The 19,287-nt window shown below is 34.3% G+C and overlaps 4 protein-coding genes across 5 annotated transcripts in view; 3 read left to right on the top strand and 1 right to left on the bottom strand.

Moving 5' to 3' along the window:
- LOC102579347 (putative methylesterase 11, chloroplastic) overlaps window positions 1–5,035 on the top strand; it is a 5,808-nt gene extending 773 nt beyond the window's left edge. The window contains exons 2-6 of the mRNA XM_006338292.2: window positions 15–287; window positions 1,552–1,788; window positions 2,622–2,765; window positions 3,746–3,877; window positions 4,512–5,035. Of these exons, the coding sequence (XP_006338354.2) occupies window positions 15–287; window positions 1,552–1,788; window positions 2,622–2,765; window positions 3,746–3,877; window positions 4,512–4,790 (1,065 nt within the window). The 3' untranslated portion in view covers window positions 4,791–5,035. The remainder of the gene's footprint in view (window positions 1–14; window positions 288–1,551; window positions 1,789–2,621; window positions 2,766–3,745; window positions 3,878–4,511) is intronic.
- Window positions 5,036–8,433: 3,398 nt separating this feature from the next.
- On the top strand, window positions 8,434–10,509 carry LOC102579021 (protein SPIRAL1-like 1). The gene is made up of 3 exons (XM_006338291.2): window positions 8,434–8,532; window positions 9,317–9,583; window positions 10,172–10,509. The coding sequence occupies exons 2-3, from the start codon at window positions 9,335–9,337 to the stop codon at window positions 10,253–10,255; spliced, it is 333 nt and encodes a 110-aa protein (XP_006338353.1). The 5' UTR covers window positions 8,434–8,532; window positions 9,317–9,334; the 3' UTR covers window positions 10,256–10,509.
- A 745-nt stretch (window positions 10,510–11,254) lies between these two features.
- On the bottom strand, window positions 11,255–11,776 carry LOC102578685 (60S ribosomal protein L39-3). Its single transcript, XM_006338290.2, has 2 exons — window positions 11,657–11,776; window positions 11,255–11,562 (listed from the first exon to the last, which is right to left on the bottom strand). Exons 1-2 carry the CDS (start codon window positions 11,657–11,659, stop codon window positions 11,410–11,412), a joined length of 156 nt encoding a protein of 51 aa, XP_006338352.1. The 5' UTR covers window positions 11,660–11,776; the 3' UTR covers window positions 11,255–11,409.
- Window positions 11,777–13,299: 1,523 nt separating this feature from the next.
- LOC102578354 (eukaryotic translation initiation factor 3 subunit M-like) lies at window positions 13,300–18,732 on the top strand. Of its 2 annotated transcripts, NM_001288339.1 has the most exon segments (13): window positions 13,404–13,535; window positions 15,678–15,807; window positions 16,034–16,064; window positions 16,066–16,073; window positions 16,076–16,172; window positions 16,254–16,466; window positions 16,546–16,684; window positions 17,231–17,381; window positions 17,461–17,570; window positions 17,648–17,745; window positions 17,862–17,931; window positions 18,349–18,393; window positions 18,396–18,648. In NM_001288339.1, coding segments are annotated over 13 exon segments (1,194 nt in total). In that variant the 5' UTR covers window positions 13,404–13,442; the 3' UTR covers window positions 18,405–18,648.
- Window positions 18,733–19,287: the final 555 nt, after the last annotated feature.

Genomic DNA, 19,287 nt, shown 5'->3' with positions numbered 1-19,287 from the left:
GGCGGCGGCCCGCCGTTAATGGCGGCGGGAGCAACAGGTGGTCTAGGAATCGATCGTCTAAGAGAGACGATTCCATCATTCAGGAGCGAGCTCTCGCCGCCGCGATTCTCCTACAGCAGCAAATGCAAAACGGCGGAGGAGGTGGTGCTGTTCCTTTTGATCGTTCAGCTTCGCTTCGGTATCCGAATTCTAATTCTAAGAAGAATCCACCTCTGCCGCGTTCCTCTAGCTCTAGGGCACGCTCTCTTACTGATCCTCTTCTTCAGCCTCACCAGCTTGTGAACCAGGTATCTGCTTCTTCTTCTTTTTTTTTACATTTCTATTATGTACTTAACAATTCTGGCATTTGCTTGATTTGTATTTCGTTGTTCCTTTATATGATTACCTATTTATGGGCGATGAATCCGTAGCTTTTGCGAGTTCGCTGTATTCCAATTGATAGATTAGATTTCCGTGCATCATGGGAATAATGCACTAAAATAATGGAAGAAAATTTTGTCACAGAATTAGACTAATATACTAAGAATTGTTTATTATGCTATTTAGAAATGCCACCGGCAGACAGTGAGATTTTAAGATGATCCTCTGTTCTACTTTGACATTATTTCCTTATTAGTCCATTAAAAATATAATGACACATTTCGATATATTATTGATGAGAAGGTATTTTAGCCACAAAATGCTGTGACAAGATTTAGATCCCAAGTTTCAGTAGTGTTATAGCCTATAGGACATGAATGTTAAGATGTATTTATTACTAACACAAATTTCAAGATTTTTTTTTAAAAAAAAATCATGTCAAATCAAATTATGCCCAAAAAATAATAATTAAGCGGAGTAACATTCATTTAAGTCAAAACTAACTTAAGGTGGGTAATTCTTCAATGTATCATTAAGTAACTTCAAAAATTCACTTGCTTGAAAGTATTGAATTATATTAATATGCAGGGTAGCTGAAAATGGTGTTCATCCTCAATTTAAACACTACCTCATTGTATAACCAATACAAATACATTTGTGAAGATATAAAACGACATTGTCTAAGGTATTAATTTTAAGAAGAAAAAAACAGTGCTAAAATAGGTTTTGGAAAAAATGAAAATAACACAACTAAGTGCTGCTAATGTAATTTGAACTTAAAACCTCATACTAATTACTACCCGCAATCTGAAATGGAAATTACAGATATTGAGCCATTTTGTTGGTTTAGCTTATACTTGGTCAAGAATGTATGTTCATTTGTAGTGGTTCATTCCCCTTAAAGCCACTAAACTTCTATCTAGTAGTTCCAGATAACTCAGCAGGAAACCACAAATTGAGACAGCCTCATTGCAGTTTAGCTTCCTTCCGTTTTCTTGTTTTCATGTGATCATGCATTCATACATATGGTAATTGGGATACATTTTGCTCCAGGAATACTAAGAGCAATCTTCTGCTGTCCAATCCCCCCCTAAATAAATAAATAAATAAGAACAGTCCTTTTGCTTTCTACTATGGTGTCATGGTGTAAGTTTGTCTAAGTTCAGTCTTCTTGATGTCTATCTTTTGCAGGAAGTGAAGGTTGATGATTTAGAGACAAACCATTTCGTCCTCGTTCATGGTGGTGGATTTGGGGCCTGGTGTTGGTATAAAACCATTGCACTTTTAGAAGAAGCTGGATTTAAAGTTACCGCGGTTGATTTAACTGGTTCAGGCATTCATTCTTTCGACACAAATAGCATCGCAAGCCTATCGCAATATGTACAGCCGCTTACTGATTTTCTTGAGAAGCTTGCTGATGGAGAGAAGGTTAGTTCTGTATCATTTCTAGCATTCTGTTTCCCACTGAATCCATTATTATATCTTGCATTATTTTGGAAATTCAGAGCTTTAAAGAAAACCATGTGCTTCCTAATTCTTGGGCACTAGTGGAGATTGACTGGTGAAGTGTTTATAAGAACTGAGTATATTAAAAAAAGTGTGATTTGGAGGAACTTTTTATTCTTTGCCAAGTTAGCTGTTCCAAAACTCTGGTACCTGCAAAATCACATTCTACTGTTGTGATTGAGAGAAGGTCATGCTCATTTTTGCTGTAATAGGTGCTATTCAGTATGAACAACCTTCTTCCATTCTTTCTCCTCAAATGAGGACTTATAGAAGGATAAGCAGTCACATCTCTTTGAAGCAAAACTTCAGCTGTTTCAACACGATTCATCTTAAATTAAACTAAATACAAGTGACCCAGAGTGCGAAATCAGGAAACAGGGGAACAAGATGGAAAAGGTCATATCATCAATAATCATATGAACTTGCTGTGTGATTTAACTTAAAGTACCCTGTCCCTAGCCAAGTCTTTGTTGCATTAGCTAGGGGAAGAGCAGCAATTCATGATAAAACAGAAAGGAAAAGTTTTCTTCTTCCCACATTGGATTAATCTATTTTATTGTGCTCATTGGGCAAGTTAATTAGTCGTAAAGTGAGGCTTGGATATATCACTTCATGATACTTTTAGATATGAATGCTGAGATTTGTGAATCTCCAAATCCCAACCTAACTACAGTGGATAGTCCTTATCACCCTTCATAACTATTTTCGCTCTGCCATGGTTGAATTAAAATTGGAATATTTCTTTAACCATGTAGGTGATTTTAGTGGGACATGATTTTGGCGGTGCATGTATATCTTTTGCGATGGAGCTCCATTCCCTTAAGGTTTCGAAAGCTGTGTTTGTTGCTGCTGCAATGCTCACTAGTGGACAAAGTGCCCTTGATATGTTCTCACAAAAGGTAAAAGTTGGTCATTTTGATCAACTACTTTCAATCGGTTCTTTTGAAATCTGCACTGTGCACCCAATTTGACCTTTGTCCTTGTAAGTTTATGTTACATGTCTCCTTTGATTATTGAGCTCGTTGTTCATTTATTCAGGCGACCCACACTTATCCCTTATCTTAATTTGTGATCAGATCATCTCTGCTAGATGTAAAAGTAGTTTTCTCTTGTGAATATTTGGGGCATGTATCTTATCATATTGGGGCTATGACAGTTAAACTACATGATACAGATATTGATTTCACTATTCCTCTTGAGACCTAATGGGTCTTTGAGCTCTTGCTTTTAAGTCAATCTCATTTTCACATAGGTTGCCATGTTTTGGTAAGCTTCAGCATCAGTGCTTCATCATTTAGGACATAGATGCCATGATATACTCATGAAGAAATTTAAACTTAAGTCTTGAAAATTAGGGATGTTATGTCACTGCCGTGCAGGTTTTCTGTGACGTGCTTCAAGGAATCTACTATTCATCATGATAACCCACAAGAACACATGCTATATGTTTCTGGTGAAAGAGTGAACTATGTGCTCTTCTGTATAGTTTCTCTACTAGCTGTAGTTTTGAGGAAAACTTGTGAATGAATCATCTCTGGTTTCTTGGAGAAACTTTGCTTATTGAAATGAGATCTAGAATATTTGAAGAAAATTGTCCCAAAATCGTCTCTGGCAAGGTAATAAAGAAAGAGAGAGAGAGAGAGAGAGAGAGAGATTGAAGGTGACTTACCTCGCGCTGACTTTTACAGTCCCTCTCGAAATTGGGTTGACAAAATTCTTGAAACTTCATTTGGTATTGTAATTCTAGAATGAAGTGAATTAGAATTTAAAAGGATCCCTTGGTATCTGGAGTTGTGGTGGTTGAAGCTTTTTTGCTGCTTGTTTGACTAATTGAGTTTTAAGTTCTCCTGTTGTTAACAAAAGTTCATATTCATTGCAGACGGATTCAAATGACCTTATGAGACAGTCTCAAATATTTATCTATGCCAATGGGAACGACAAGCCTCCAACTGCTATTGATTTGGACAAGTCACTCCTCAGGGACTTGTTATTCAACCATAGTCCTGCTAAGGTATGTTGTCTTTGAGTTATAGATGAAGTATTTTATGTTTCGAAAAATGGCAAAATCTACCTTTCAGCTTTCCCGTAAATGCTAAAATGGACTCTTCCATGTAATACTTTTACTTTCTAACTCTAAAACATAACTTGCGAAAAATCTTTGCAACTTCCGTTACTGGTCATGACCACTACAAATTGGGAGTTGGGAGAAAGGGAGTAAAGGGTACCTATATGAGTTGAGCAACATATTTCTTTTGGGGCAGATGTCAATGACCCTGAAAAGCGTAATATATGGGCACCGGAGTGTGGTATATGTGATTCCACATTAGTAGGTTAGCTTATCCTCTGTCGGACAATGCAAAACATAGCAGAGTAAAATAAAGAGTCTTATCTAATGTTTACTTGGTATCACCTATATCTTGGTATTAATTGACCATTCATTGGATGCCCTAAACCTGTCATATGAATTGCTAATTGTTGGTTTATTATAGAAGCAAGGGAAAGACTTAAAATTGATATTCTTTTTGTGGGTTTTGAAATGGATAACTGGTGTCTTTACTTACAAAATCTGTCTGTATACCTTTGGGGAAATTGCCATTTGTGGATATTCCAAGCTTTCTCCTCTTACCATTTAAATTTCTATGCAGGATGTTGCATTAGCATCTGTCTCAATGAGGCCGATTCCCTTTTCCCCAGTTTTGGAGAAGCTTTGTCTTACCGACTCCAAGTATGGCTCTGTTAGGCGGTTTTATATAGAAACAACGGAAGATAATGCGATACCAATAGCCTTACAGCAAAACCTAATTAGTAATAATCCTCCAGAACAAGTTTTTCATCTTAAGGGTGCTGATCACTCGCCTTTTTTCTCCAAGCCTCAAGGCCTACATAGGATACTGGTAGATATCTCCAGGATTCCATCAACATGAAGTTGTTTTGCTGAATTCCTTATTATTAGAAATGTAGCAAAGTTATTGTTGTGTAAATTAACCATGTTGAATGTCCAAAGTAGCTATTGGTGTACATGTTCGGTTTATCCAATTACTTTGTTCCATTTACTATACTTGTGACAGTGAGAATTTCCTTGTGGAAGTGACTCAGGAAAAGGAATGCTTTTAGATTTGAATGTCAGAAACAAGTTATAATAGAAATAAACTTGATTCTTTTTAACTTTTATTGGTTTTTTTCTCAAAGTTAATCTTAAGGTATGCTTGGGTCCGACAATTTTATAAGTCAATTATTCCAAGTGTGTGTCAATTACTTTATGCCTGTTGGTCATGAAATAATGGACGTTTTCAGTACTTACCTAGATTTCTAAGCTCTGGCAAGGACAAAAGGGATTGCCGACACATCTGCCACAATAGTTTTGTGATACCACCGACAAATTTGAAACAAATGTTGCCAGCTTTTTGCTACATAAAGAACTAATGCAATATTGTCAACAAATATCCTTGTTAAACTACTAGCAGCTTAGCTGTTTCCACCGCAAAAGAGTGGTGTAGCAAATCATGAGACTGTTTCATTTTTAATTAGAGATATCAACTGGATACAAAATTTTCTTAAATAGGGAGTCTTTTGTTTAAATGTATATTGTGCAATGTAAATTCAAATTAATCATATTTTAATATAAATATCCTGCATGAGAAAAAGGGAAGGAGGGGGGACCCTTGGCCGTTTCCACTATGATTTCATGTCTATCTTGCATTTTCCAAGTTATCAGTTGTGACAAAAATCCAGTAAAGGGAACTGACAACTCACATGTGTTCACTTATTTTTCTTCCATAAAAATCCTATGCACCGAATCCAATTTTGTATTTCTCACAACTCACAAATGGGGTCCCTTCTTTTATGAAATGAATCCAAAAGAACTTGAAGCAATTATTTCTTGTGTCTCAGTTTAAGTGATAGTTTGTTTTTTCTTTAATTTATAGTTATCTAAAGATTTTTAGTTTATTCAAAGATATATTACTACTATAGTTTTTTTTTTTTTTAATTTGTTTTTGCTTTCAATCAAAATGGTATAGCATAATTTGGGATAATAGACAAACTTTTACCAACACTGTTTGATAGACTTTGGGAGTGAAATGACAAGAATAGTTTCTTAGGTTGGAGAGTAGAATAAAATAGTTAAGTGTTGTACATGGGAAAGTTTTGATCTGTTAATAATTATATTAGATTATCGTTATATCATAGATATATTTTTCTTTCTATTTATTGGATAAGAAAACCCTCAATACTTTCCAAACAAAAAAGGGCCAAAAATATCTCTATACTATTTAAAAAGGTTTAAAAATACCCTTCATCTATCTATTGAGTTAAAAATACTCCTCGATCAAATTTTTTGGTCCACTATTACCCTTTAAACTAACAATCTCATATTTTATTATTATTATTATTATTAATTATTACATGACGTCTTTCTATTGGATAAAGTTTAATTCAATTCACTAAACTTTTTCCTACCCCACCCGACCCATATTGACATCCCTTGACCCAAACCCAATTAAAATATCCATCAGAAATAAAAAAAATTGAATCATCTCCTCCCCCTAAATCTAATATCCTATTTTTCTTCTCCCCTTTTTTTATTAAGCTATTTCAAGATCAATTTCACCCAAAATAACTATTAGTTTGTCTTTAGTAATTTTTTTCATTATTAGAGTTTTTGTCACTTATATTACTATAAATTTTCTGTATTTATACCATTGATGTGTATAAACTTTTTAAGCTCACTGTGCCCTTTTTTTAAAACATTTGATGTGTATAAGTTAAAAGTAAGAGAAAATACTATAAAGATTTGAAGTTTGAGAACTGAAAAGAAATTTTGTGCATCTGAAAAGATTTTTTTTTAATTTTACATGTGAATTTTACAGATTGGTATTTTACATGGGAATTTATTGCTAGTTGTAATCATTTTACATTTTTAGTTGGCAAACATGTGAATGTTTCGACTTCAATAGACGATTGAATCTTTCAACTTCAATAAAACGCTGCATTGAAAATTTGATTATTTTGGGTGAAATTGATCTTGAAATCGCTTAATAAGAAAAGGGGAAGAAGAAAAATAGGATATTAGGTTAAGGAGAAGAGATGATTCAATTTTTTTTATTTCTAATGGATCTTATAATTGGGTTTGGGTCAAGGGATGTCAATATGGGTCGGTGGGGTAGGAGATTGGATGGGTTGGAATTAAACTTTATCCAACAGAAAGACGTCACATAATAATTAATAATAATAATAATTAAAAAAATATAAGGTTGTTAGTTTGAAGGGTAATAGTGGACCAAAAATATTGACTTAGGGATATTTTTAGCCCAATAGGTGAATGATGGGGTATTTTTAAACCTTTTCGAATAGTACACGAGTATTTTTGATCCTTTTCCACTTTCCAAACTATCCTATAGTAATAATAACATTCCACTAAGATAGATAAATTGTTTTCGATAAATTTTCGATTGAAATAAAGTATATCAAAATTAAGTATGGAAGAAAATAATATAATATTGAAATTTGAAATAGTCATGTTGAAAATAATAGAGAAGAGAATAATAACAACAAATAATACAATAAATGAAGCGAAAAATAAACAAATAATATTATAATTAAGAATTTCATATACTAACTACTATCTAATCATCTCTCCCAATACATTTTTGATCTAACTATTTCTATCTTTTCTCATACCCACTATATCCAACCACTCGTAGCTCGCAATTAAGACATCCTCCCCAATGAAATATACGTGCATCTCCTCTTCGTCTAAGCTATCATATAATAAACAAAATACTCATCCGTAGACCAAATGGAACGTGATGAGGGGCACTCCTTTTTGTCGGTTCGTTTCAAAGTTCACAATTATGTTTTGAGAATTTTTGAGAAATGATCCCTTATGTTAGGGATAAATTAAAAATGACCCTTTAAATATAGATTAAAATTGTTTAATCCTATAAATTAGTTATACGTGATTTTCTTTATCTACAATCAAATATTTAATAAATTCTGACAGTTAACTTTTAAGATAGTTATGAAAAACATATTTAACCTACAAAAGTACTAAAAAAGTCAATGAAACCGCAACATCAAAAGTTGTATCAGACAACAAAATTAAATTGAAAAGATGGAAGAAAATACATATTAAACAAAAATATGTATCCTCTAAAATCTCAAGCTAACCATTTCCCCATTAGAAGAAAAGAAAAAACATTTTTGAAACATAGTCTATTATTCAAAATTAATATTGAATAGTGAATAAAAACAAATATGTATATTTATAATCTACTTATTATTAGTAATAGTTTTCTTGCATTTTAAATATGTTAGACATTTGTGGAAAAAAAAAAAAACTGTGGTTAAATTAACTTAGTTAGATGGGTGTATTTTTTTGTGTAGGATTATACATATATATGGAACTTAAATATTTTTTAGAAAACATAGATAATAATGTATACTATAGTTTTTATTATTCATAACAATAAAAGGTGTGGGTGGCATCTTATTTTCTAAAGAATTCAAAGGATTGTAGTTGCAATTGATTAATATTATAGGGCTATTTAGTATAATTACTCTTTTTCTTTTTCAAAATTCAAATTCTTTAAAACCTTTATTTAAAGCTAGTTTATTTCCCCAACCGGCCCCTCTCCTCTGTCTCTCGCTTCGGAATTGATACCAAAGGTATGGATTTGCTCTCTTCTTCAAGCTTTTTGTTTTTCTGGTTGATGTGAGTTTCTGTTTAATCTGGTTGATGTGAATTCATATGTCGATGTGAATTGTTGTTTTTTAGATCTTGTGCTCGTTTAATGGGAAAATGATTAGTTTGAGAAAACTGGAATTTGGTTATAATTTTTATCCTCTGTTTATCTCATGGTGACATATTTAGCCCTTTTCCAGAGGCAGATTTACAGTTCTCTCAGTGGATCTATAGTGTTTTGTTTTGTTTTGTGTTCAGTGACTTCCATTTTAAAGCATGTGATTTGCAATCCATAGTGCCGCAAGTGGGGTCTGGGGAGGCTGGTATGTACGCAACCTTATTCCTACCTTGTGCGAACCCTAGTCCCTTGGATGCGCAAAATTAAGAAGTGGAACTTGAACTTTTTCTTGGAGTGAACAGGATTTGGATAATGTAGTATGTTATGTGTATTTGTTTGATCTTTGATTGAGAATGTTAGTTATGTACAGTGGAGTTATGAAGCACCGCACCCTGTAGAACGTGATATTAAAAGCTGGTTAAAAGATTGTGTAGGTGTTAAGAACATATAGCTTATTGGTCTCTGAAAGCGAAGATGATCGTTAACAATGGAGTATGAGTTTGCTTAGTGATGTTGTTGTGTAGTTGAGCTGAGCACAATTGTGTGCCTGTCAATGTTTATTGAAAGAAATTGCTGACTAGTTTAAAAAATACTGTTGAATTGTTCTATTTTACAGTTTAATTAACATGTCGTACTTGATTTTTTCGTAGAGAAATTAATCATTAAGGATGGGCCGCGGAGTGAGTGCTGGGGGCGGTCAGAGTTCCTTGGGCTACCTGTTTGGAAGTGGAGAGCCTGCTAACAATTCTCAGACTGCTCGCAACCAGGAAAAGGCTCCAACTAATGAGCCTGCCTCAAAGCCAGCTGCTGTTGCACAACCTGTGGATAGCACCAAGAATGTACCAGCAGGCATTCACAGTAACAACACAAACAACTATTTTCGTGCTGATGGCCAGAATTGCGGCAACTTTCTAACAGTATGTTAGCTAGCAACTTCTTATGATTCCTGCTGCCATTCTTTTGAACTTTGGAGTGCTTTTAAAGTTTGCAAACTTGTATCTATGTTGATTTGCGTAATCATTTCATCTAAAAACTTAAACTGTCAGATAGAGCATGAATATCTTATTTGACAATGGGTTGCCGTGAGAATTGAATGCCCAGGTTCTCTTTGCTGCTTTGGTATTTTATTGAATCGTGGAATCTCATAAAAAAACTCAAGTTGTTAAAGAGATCACACATTCATTTACTTAATTATATATTCTACAATCTGCTATACTAAACACACGACCTTTCTTAATTTTGAAACCATTCTTCTATCATTGGTCCATGTATCTGCATTTGTTTCTTTCTTTCTTAACAGAACTCTTGTTTTGAGATCATAATACTCAACTTCTCAAGCCTCGTAACTTCGTATACTAGATGTGGCTAACTGCCTCAATAGGCATGGCCAGTCTGCATTTAGGCTTTGATTTTCTTCCCAATGGAAGAATATTATAAATATCAGCACCTTTTTGGCTTGCTTAAAGATTTATGTGTTACCAATCTTTGTCCTGGAATAATTGCAGGAAAGGCGTTCAACCAAGGTCCAAGCAGCACCTGGTGGTGGATCTTCCTTGGGGTATTTATTTGGTGATGGCAGCAGCAAGTGATTTCACTGGACATCAAGTTTCAAAAGTTTGCTTTCCCAGTTATGTTGGAAGTATGAATGGATTTCGTTAACTGCAAATTTGCAACTTTTTTTCACAATTGTAATAGTGTCTAATTGACACAGGATTCAAACTGCTATGTAAGTGCTGAATGCTGTATTTTACCCATTATTTCTGTATCATGGGAGTAAAAACACACTTCTTCTTTAGTTTAATCTGTTGATGTGGAAATGATATCATCCTTTTATATTTGTTCATATTAAGTTGAACACTATCCTTGCAGATGTCAAATACCATGCTTGCATGATAACAGCAATAACTTACTTTTGGTGAATGTAATAAACACACTCATCGACCCGTAATGAGGAAATTGATCTCCTTAATTGGAGAGATCCAGAGTATCTCTCAACACAGTGAAAAGAATGTCATTGCTTTATCTTTCATATTGTTCTTCAAGGACGCTGTAGGTCATCAAACTACACTTTTGCAGTATAACAAGTCATTTTGAACGAAAAATCCTAACCGTTCTTCCTAATTTTGTTTGACAAGCCCATGAACAGTAAAAATTACAAGACAATTTCCTAAACTACTGATGAAACAAACATACAATTCAAGTAGCCAACATTGTGGACATTTCACGACTTGAAATTCAACAAAAAAGTAAGGTTCAAAGCAGAAGTTGCATCAAAATGATACTATACAGTTCTGATGATCTGACAACTGTTACAAATCTCACAAGCATTCCCAAAATAAGGAAGCACCTAGATGAAATAATGCTTGATTATTTGCCTTAATGCCCAAGAAATGTATAGATTCCAATACATGTTGATAAACACATCCTTTAATAATCAAACATTCTTAGCCTCTTCATCCAACTCCCAACCAAAACTCATGAACGGAAGATAATGTAAAAAAAACGTTTCAAAGTAATAATGTAGTTGCTAATCAGGTAGAAGTTAAAGTAGTAAACCTGTAGCATATAACCAAAGTAACAACGAGAGAAATGCGATAAACGAAATATGATTTCAACTTTTAATTAAGTAGCAAACATCACAGTGAAATTTGGTGCAAACTTTGCACATAATTCGAAAATTGAAGTCCTAATTCTAAAAATTTAATCTAAACTCGAAGCCCCTGACCCTAAAATGTATGTATCCTTAGAATCCGAGCTTGGTGCGGCGCCAGTGCCTGCGCTTGGCGTTGTAGCGGATGGTGTTGTCAGTGCGCATGCGGATCCAATAAGGAATAGGCCTGTTTTGCCTCTGTTTCTTCGCCAGCTTCTTCTTTATCATGAATGTCTTGTGCGAAGGCTGAAATTGAAACAAACACAAAAATTAAATTAAATAAAACAGCCATAAACTACAAACACAGGAGAGTCGAAGAGGGGGAAGAGCTCCAGCGTACCATTTTCGGTTCTGCCTTGGCCTAAGAGACAGATGCAAGAGCGGCGGAATCGAAAACCCTACTCACAAACTTGCTGCCTAATTAAAAAGCACTAGAAATCACCTTTAGGGCCTGTTTAGAAAGTCCACGTAGTAATTGGATTTGGTGTTATTATACCGTAATTATTTGATTAACAGATAATTGAGTGTAATTGACACAATATAATTACACTCTCTAATTCACAAGGCGCTTAATTATTATTTTTTAACTTTTTCGTTTTGATGTATTTTTTATTTTTACTATTTTAAATTGTTTTTGATTTTTATTATTCTAATATTTTCTAATTTTTTTTTATATTCTTTATATTTCATTTCCTTCTTATTCTCAACTTTTACTTCATGTGATTCCATGCTATTGACTCGATAATTTACATTATAAGCTATTTTTTTAAAATTAGACTTGATAGATGATCTTTTTGTCAAATATTTTATAATTGTATGATATTATATTCAAAATGTTAATCTTTTTATCAAACATGCATTTCATGATGTTCATGGAAATGTATACTTTTAATTTTATGATTAATTTAATTAAAATATACTAAATTAAAAAATATAAATTAGTTATTTTTATAATATTAGTTAAGTATATATATTTATTAATTAATATATTTTAAAGAGACAATATATATCTTAAATATTTAATTTAATATTATTTATAAAGGTCTTTATTTGTCTAATATAAAATTTTAATTTTAATTTTAAAAATTGAATATAACCTTATGATTACATTTGTGCAACTAAATAGTACACTTGTAATTACATTGTGGCAAACAAACATGTTAGCATAATTACTAGGCTGGTAATTACACCAATTTCAATTACCTGGTGGCTTTCCAGACTTACTAAACACCAAAGTATTTTGATAAATGGGGGTAAAAAGGCAAAATTGCCCCTCTACCATGGGAAAACAATCAATACGTGTTACTTTCTTATGCTATACATAAAACATATAAAATTACTTATTTATTAAGGTTATTCAAAATTGAATGTCCAATCTCAAGATGCATTGCGTTTATTTCTATTTGATTATTCATATGGTGATGGATTGAAGTTGGCATAAAAAAAAGAGATACGAGCTTGTGTAGTTATGAAATTTGTTTAGCTCGTGATATTTTTTTTAATTGTAACAATTCTTATGATAGATGTTAATAACATAGATATACGTAAATTTATAATTATAATTACATCACAGTTATATATAAAATAGAATTACTATTTAAAAGTGTATTACATCAAAAAAGTAGTATTATCTAAAAAAAAAAAGATGTTGGTCACACATGTATACATAAATTTATAATCACTATTATATTTCAGGTCATTTATAAACAAATTTAAATACATTACAATCAAACAATTTATTACGTTAAACAAAATAATACATACACAAAAAAAACAGTACATAAAAAAGTTTAAGTTTATTATTGTTAAAATTGTAATCTAAAATGTTAAATTTTAAAGTTCATAGTGAGTTAGGAATGAATTTTTGTATGTTTTCTCAAAAAAGAGTTTCTATAAAAACAAAAATATTACAGAATTGTTTTACCAAAAAAAAAAAAGAGGAAAAGAACCCTATAAAAATAAGCAGCACCAAGATGGTTTTACTAGTTTACCCTTGGTCTAATTGGCGACTCTCCAACTTTATCCCTATCTAGGGTTTTTTCTTCTCTCCCGACTAAGAGAGTTCTCCGCTGCGCTGCTTGCTGTTCACACTCTCTATCTCTTGGGAAATTTTGCGGGGGAGGAAAATGACGACCGTGGTTCCTACTTCTGAGGAAGATCCCGTCCTCTCCGTCGTCCGTTTTACGGCGGAGATGTCATGGGCGGACGCCGGCGCCGAGGTAATCTCTAGCCAGTTTCTTTCACCTTTCTGTTATTGTATTTATTGTTTACTGAATTAGCACTGTCTCTTATACATGAATTTACGATACGCTCTCAAAAGTTTGATATTTTCTCGGAAATACTGTTCGATTTTTACTCTTAAAGAATATTGACTCGGCTTTTGTAGTTGTGTCAATCCATCGGATTGACTTTAGTATCAGTTTATTTAAGAAATAGAATGACATGGACTAGAATAGAGGTAAATGGATAGAGTATTCGTATAGCAAAGTAGGAGTGGTTTGGGGATGAAGTAGAAGTTCATCTATTATTCTCCCAACAAATTATGTGGATTGGATATATAGGACTCATAAGAATTTTATTGAGGAGTCTATACATGGATATAAAATTTGATTGTCCATATGCGGAACTTCTCAATCGACCAACAGTATATGGAATGGCTGCAGAGGATGCATAAGAAAGCATATGTGCTCTGATTTATGGTTAGGATGCCTAATGTCTAACTCTGTTTTATTAAAAAGAATATAAAGTTAGAATCTGTTTGATATATTGTTTATAATGTCTTTTGAGCTTTGCGCTAGTGTTGATAAATCAGATCTCAAAGAACACTTCTACCTCTCCCTGAGAAAAATTAGAGGTTATTTTTGTTTGGGTCTGTGATGAATAGGTTGAGATGAGAGAATTATGACTACCCACTAGAAAGACTAATCCAATCCATAAGGATGTACCAGAAAATACAACAATCGAGTCGGTGTATTGATCCGGATGGAGAGGAAAAAACATGAATTGAACTTGTAATTTTTTTCGGAGGTATCCATTTCCCCTGGAGAAACAAGAAAAAGAAATCCCAAGGATAAGTTTTTTGTTTTAGTTTGACTTGTTGTCACATATGAAATAGCGGACTGTATAAATTTAGTGGTGTAGTTTCTTTGCATTCCTGCCCCATTTGTGGATTACACCGGGCATGTTTTTGTTGTTGTTTGTAGTTTCTTTGCATTCCAAACCTGCTCTTTTTCTAGGATTTATGCCAGTATACTTTTGCCAGATATTTTTGTCCCTAGTAGAGATTAGATACAATGGAGCTTTTGAATTGTTGCAGTGTGTCATGGTTGTCAAAGTAACTTCTTACTTGCTGAATTTTAGGGGTTACCATACATAATATTACGCCCCTCTTCATTTTGCCATCAGTTTTGTGCTTCTGCTGTTCTCTAATATCACATGCTTATCTTGAGTCTAAGCTCATGTTTTTCTTCCATCTCATTGGAGTTCTTGGAAAGGGGTACAAGAGAAACCATACTCAAAAAAATCACAATATGTCCACTACTCTAGTAAATATAGTTGGAAGACTCCTAACAAATTCAGCCCCCAGGGCTTTGGTCTAGTGGTAAGAGCACAATACGTGATTTGTGGGTTAGGCGTGCATGCCAAGTGTTTGAATCTAGTCGCAAACAAAAGCATGGTATGTAAGTGGAGAAGGGACTTGCAAGACCTCTTTGAGTGAAAAGACCGGTAGTCTTGCTGAATAACAATTACGAAAAGAGAAGAGTTATTTGTAAATGATACTCCCTCAATTTCAAAAAAGAATGACCTATTTTCCTTTTTAGTCCGTTTAAAAAAGAATGACCCCTTTCCTTCTTTGCAACACTTTAATTTCAGTTTTCCACTTTGCATGTTTAAGGCCACAAGATTAAAGGGCATTTTGGTATATATGATATAACTTTAATGTAGGACCATAAGATTGAAAAGTCAACTTTATTTTCTTAAACTCCGTGTCAAGTCAAATTAGACCACTCTTTTTTAAATGGAGGGAGTAGTGTTTAAAAGACCCAAAAGAAATCCTCAAAGTCCATCCAAAATCATTATAGCATCATGTGAAGCTTCTTCTGGCAACAACAACCCAAGCTGATGCCAAATGCAGAGTCATGGTTATGCACTTATGCTTTATACAATCTCTGCTGATTGTAGTCAAACTACTGCTTATTTTGTTGGTGCATTGTGTTAAAATATCTTAGAGAAAGAAACATGGAAACTCATCTGTTTCAGTAAGTGCCATATGGAATACTATACAAACAGATTGGTGAAATGTTTTTTTGATTGGACCTTTTGGTCGTTGTACAAGTTCTAAATTGGTGATCCATTTATAGACTGCAGAGCCTGAAGTTAATAGATTGTGTGTCGAGGCCCAGAAATGCATGATTGAAGGAAGGTGGTTGGATTTGGTTTCGCTTATGCTTGCTTCTGCAGATATAATATTTTCTAAAGCTTCTGAAAAAGGTAAAACTACATTTCTGCCTCATTCCAATCAACTGCTGATAATGATAGGTCCTGGCCTTTTCCATACCGGGGGGCTTTTCTTTTTTCATACATATAAAAGCAATTATTTGATTGTCTGAGCCAGTTATTGTCAATTGTCGTTTTATGTTTCTTTTACCAGTTTCTGTTTCTCCCTTCTTCTTTTTTTTGCTTTTGTGATTACCTAATATGCTTTTTTTCTGCTCAGATCTTGAGTGCGTTTTCACAATCATGTGCAACCTTGTCAAGAAGCCTGAGAGCTTGGACCAAGTACATGAGATGGCAGAGCTCATATCCGCTAAAATCATTCAACAACCCAATGATAAACCCGCATTGCGCTTGAAAATGTATCTCACTTTATGTTAATCACTTTGATTCCCTCATTTTTTTTCTGTTGTCTCATTACATTTTTTCTCATCTCTTTTCAGCTTGTTCAATCTCTACAACCTGTTGGAGAACCCATACAGCCGTTTCTGCGTTTACTTGAAGTCCCTCAATTTGGCCACTGCCGGAAAGGTTATTGAACACATTTTGCCATCCTTCAAAAAGATGGATAACTTCTTGAAGGAATGGAATCTTGGAGTCAAAGATCAGAGAGAGCTGTTTCTTGCAATCTCCAACATTTTAAAGGAAAACAAAGGGTAAGATGGGAGTGACTTCTTTTTTGGACTATTTAAGCTTATGATGGTGCCTTTTTCTCATACTCGTGCATATTTGCAGCTCTACAAAAGATTCTTTCATGTTTCTAACAAAGTATCTGGAAACCTTTTCATCTGAAGATGCTTCTAATATGAACGAGGCTAAGGAAGAAGCTGCCCGCGCAATTGTTGATTTTGTCAGATCACCTGATATGTTTAAGGTATTTCTATATTAAAGTGCTCTCTCACTCTAAACAACTGAAATGGACAAGAGGTTTGTGACTTGCTCTTAAATTGCACAAACAACACAGATAGACTTGTCCAAAAATAAAAACACAAAAGAAAAGCTGTCCACAGTAATTTAATCCATCAGGGCTCCTTAATGTGAACAGAAGTCTGACATCCTATTGTTTAGATCAGTGAAAGGCTTGTCAAATAACTGATCCGATTATTTTAAATTCTCAATTTTCCAAGCTTTCTCGCTGATATTTGATGCAATTGGTGTTCTGTGGTATCACCATTCCACGCATCACAGTTAACCAGAGTGCTTTACAATATAAGCCAGAATGACGTGATTAGTATATTACAATGTTAATTTTTTTGACTTTTCTGGATGGAGCTGTTCGAATTTGCTATTGCTTGGCTGCCACTACTGTAGAGTAGACCACTATATGGTCAGAATGAAGACCTATCGGAAAAGAATTGAAGTTGTATGCCTTATGCGTTCTTGTGTTCCATAGTTGATTTATGTCGTTTCAATATGGCAGTGTGACTTGCTAGATATGCCGGCTATAGCCCAGTTGGAGAAAGATGCTCAATATGGTCCAGTATATCAACTTCTGAAGATCTTTCTCACTCAGAGGCTGGATGCTTACTTGGATTTTGAGGCAGCAAATTCAGCATTATTAAAAACCTATGGTAATGTACTTACCTTTGTACAGATCAAGCCATCAATTTAGAAGGGGCTATGGCCTGAAACTTTTGGTTGATGTTGTAGGACTTGTCCATATTGACTGTATATCAAAAATGAGGTTGATGTCGTTGGTAGATCTTGGCTTGAATGAATCTAGTCAAATTCCTTATTCTGTCATCAAACAGGCATTGCAGGTACATTTCTCATCTTTATTTTGTTTGTTGATGTTTCTGCTCTGCATGTAGCTCATTTGGTCTTTTGCTCTTTTCAGATTGATGACATTGAGGTAGAATCGTGGGTTGTTAAGGCAATTACAGCTAAGTTACTTGATTGCAAGATTGATCAAATGAATCAAGTAGTAATAGTGAGGTGTGCTCTCTATAGTCAGCCTTCCTTTACTGTCTCTTCTGTCCGCTGGAGATTTCTTTTAAAAAAAAATTCCTGTGATTCGTAGTTGCATTAATTGTTTGGTTGTCATTGTGTAGCCGTTGTACGGAGCGTGTGTTTGGTGTGCATCAGTGGCAAGAGCTCCGCACGAAACTAGTGACTTGGAGGGTAAATAATTATTTTTCTACCTAGCTCTAACAGTAATCAATCTGGTTTATGCTGACTTACTAGCGGTGTTCAGGAAAGCGAGCGCTTCATCGCTTTAAGCGATGAAGTGAAGCGATGCGAGCCTTCTACGCTTCACAGACTAGAATGAGTATGTGAGCGCTTCATCGCTTAAAGTGTGAAGCGGGGCCTTATCGCTTTTTTCTGCTTCACGCTTCCCTGAACACTGCTTACTAGAGATGTTTCCCTCTCAGACGCCTCCAAAGCATGCTCCTATATTTCTTCTGCCCAAAACACGAACACAAATTAGTGCAGCACGCTGCTTCCACACAACATCTTTTCAGATGCTCGTTCATTTTCATTCTTATTTGTAATGGGTCGTATGCTTGTATGATTTTGACTATTGTCTACTCTTTACAGGGCAACATTGCAGGTGTTATCAGCACAGTTCAAGCCAATAAAATTACAGAAGATAGCACACAGGCAATGCAAGGTTTAGCAATCCGCTGAATGTTCTTTGTGGCAGTCTCTTTTTAATTTTAGAGATTGGATTTAATTGGGAGAAATTGTTCACATCTTTTTCAGCTTGAAATTTTGATCATCTTTTTTTTTCTTTGGGCAAAAATATACTATTTGTTAACTTACAGTAGCCATTTTTCCTTTGTCCGTGGAGGTTTCGGGCTGTATTTCTATGTGACGACTGTTTTTTGCTTTGTACTATTAAGTTGACTCCAGTATTTGGAAATAGGTTTTGGTGCCCTACAAATTCACTTGTTAGGATATCATAGCAGAAGGAATTCCTTACAGGCTGGAATAATTCACACTCTTAATCAATTCTCGTTCTGATTAGGTGTGTTGTGATTCGGCACAAATGTCGCCTTTTGGTGAGTCTCTCAAATTCGGTTCATCATTATCCTGCAATATCTTTTGTGAAAACTAATTACAATTTGTTGAGCGAAGTAAAAACTGTATTCAAGTCGGTGATTAATTTTGTTAAGAGCGTCGATCTAGTCCAGATCCATGGTCAAACTTCAAAGTTTAAACAGGTCCAAGGTTATTACAGTGGCGGGTTTTTTTAATATAGTCAGTGTTGGTCAATCGTTTTGCATAAAATAATGTTTTTTGAATGTGAAATTGTAGATGTAGTCAAAAGTGAATGAGGCGGACCTACCCTTACAGTAGGGTTCATGGATATCCAATGTAGGCATATTTATCTTGAATCGTGTATATATTTTTTATGATCATTCCCAAGTTAAAGTGGAATCTATCTTTTATATTAAAGAAGATAGTAATGGTTCCAACACCTTCAATTTCTGGATCCGCCTTTGGTTGAACTCATTGTACCCTCTCCGGATCCAA

Source organism: Solanum tuberosum, unplaced genomic scaffold, assembly GCF_000226075.1.
Source record: "Solanum tuberosum cultivar DM 1-3 516 R44 unplaced genomic scaffold, SolTub_3.0 scf00004, whole genome shotgun sequence".
Taxonomy (NCBI): Eukaryota; Viridiplantae; Streptophyta; class Magnoliopsida; order Solanales; family Solanaceae; genus Solanum; species Solanum tuberosum.
The sequence above is the reverse complement of the archived record's forward strand: the minus strand, read 5'-3'. Positions and strand labels throughout refer to the sequence as shown.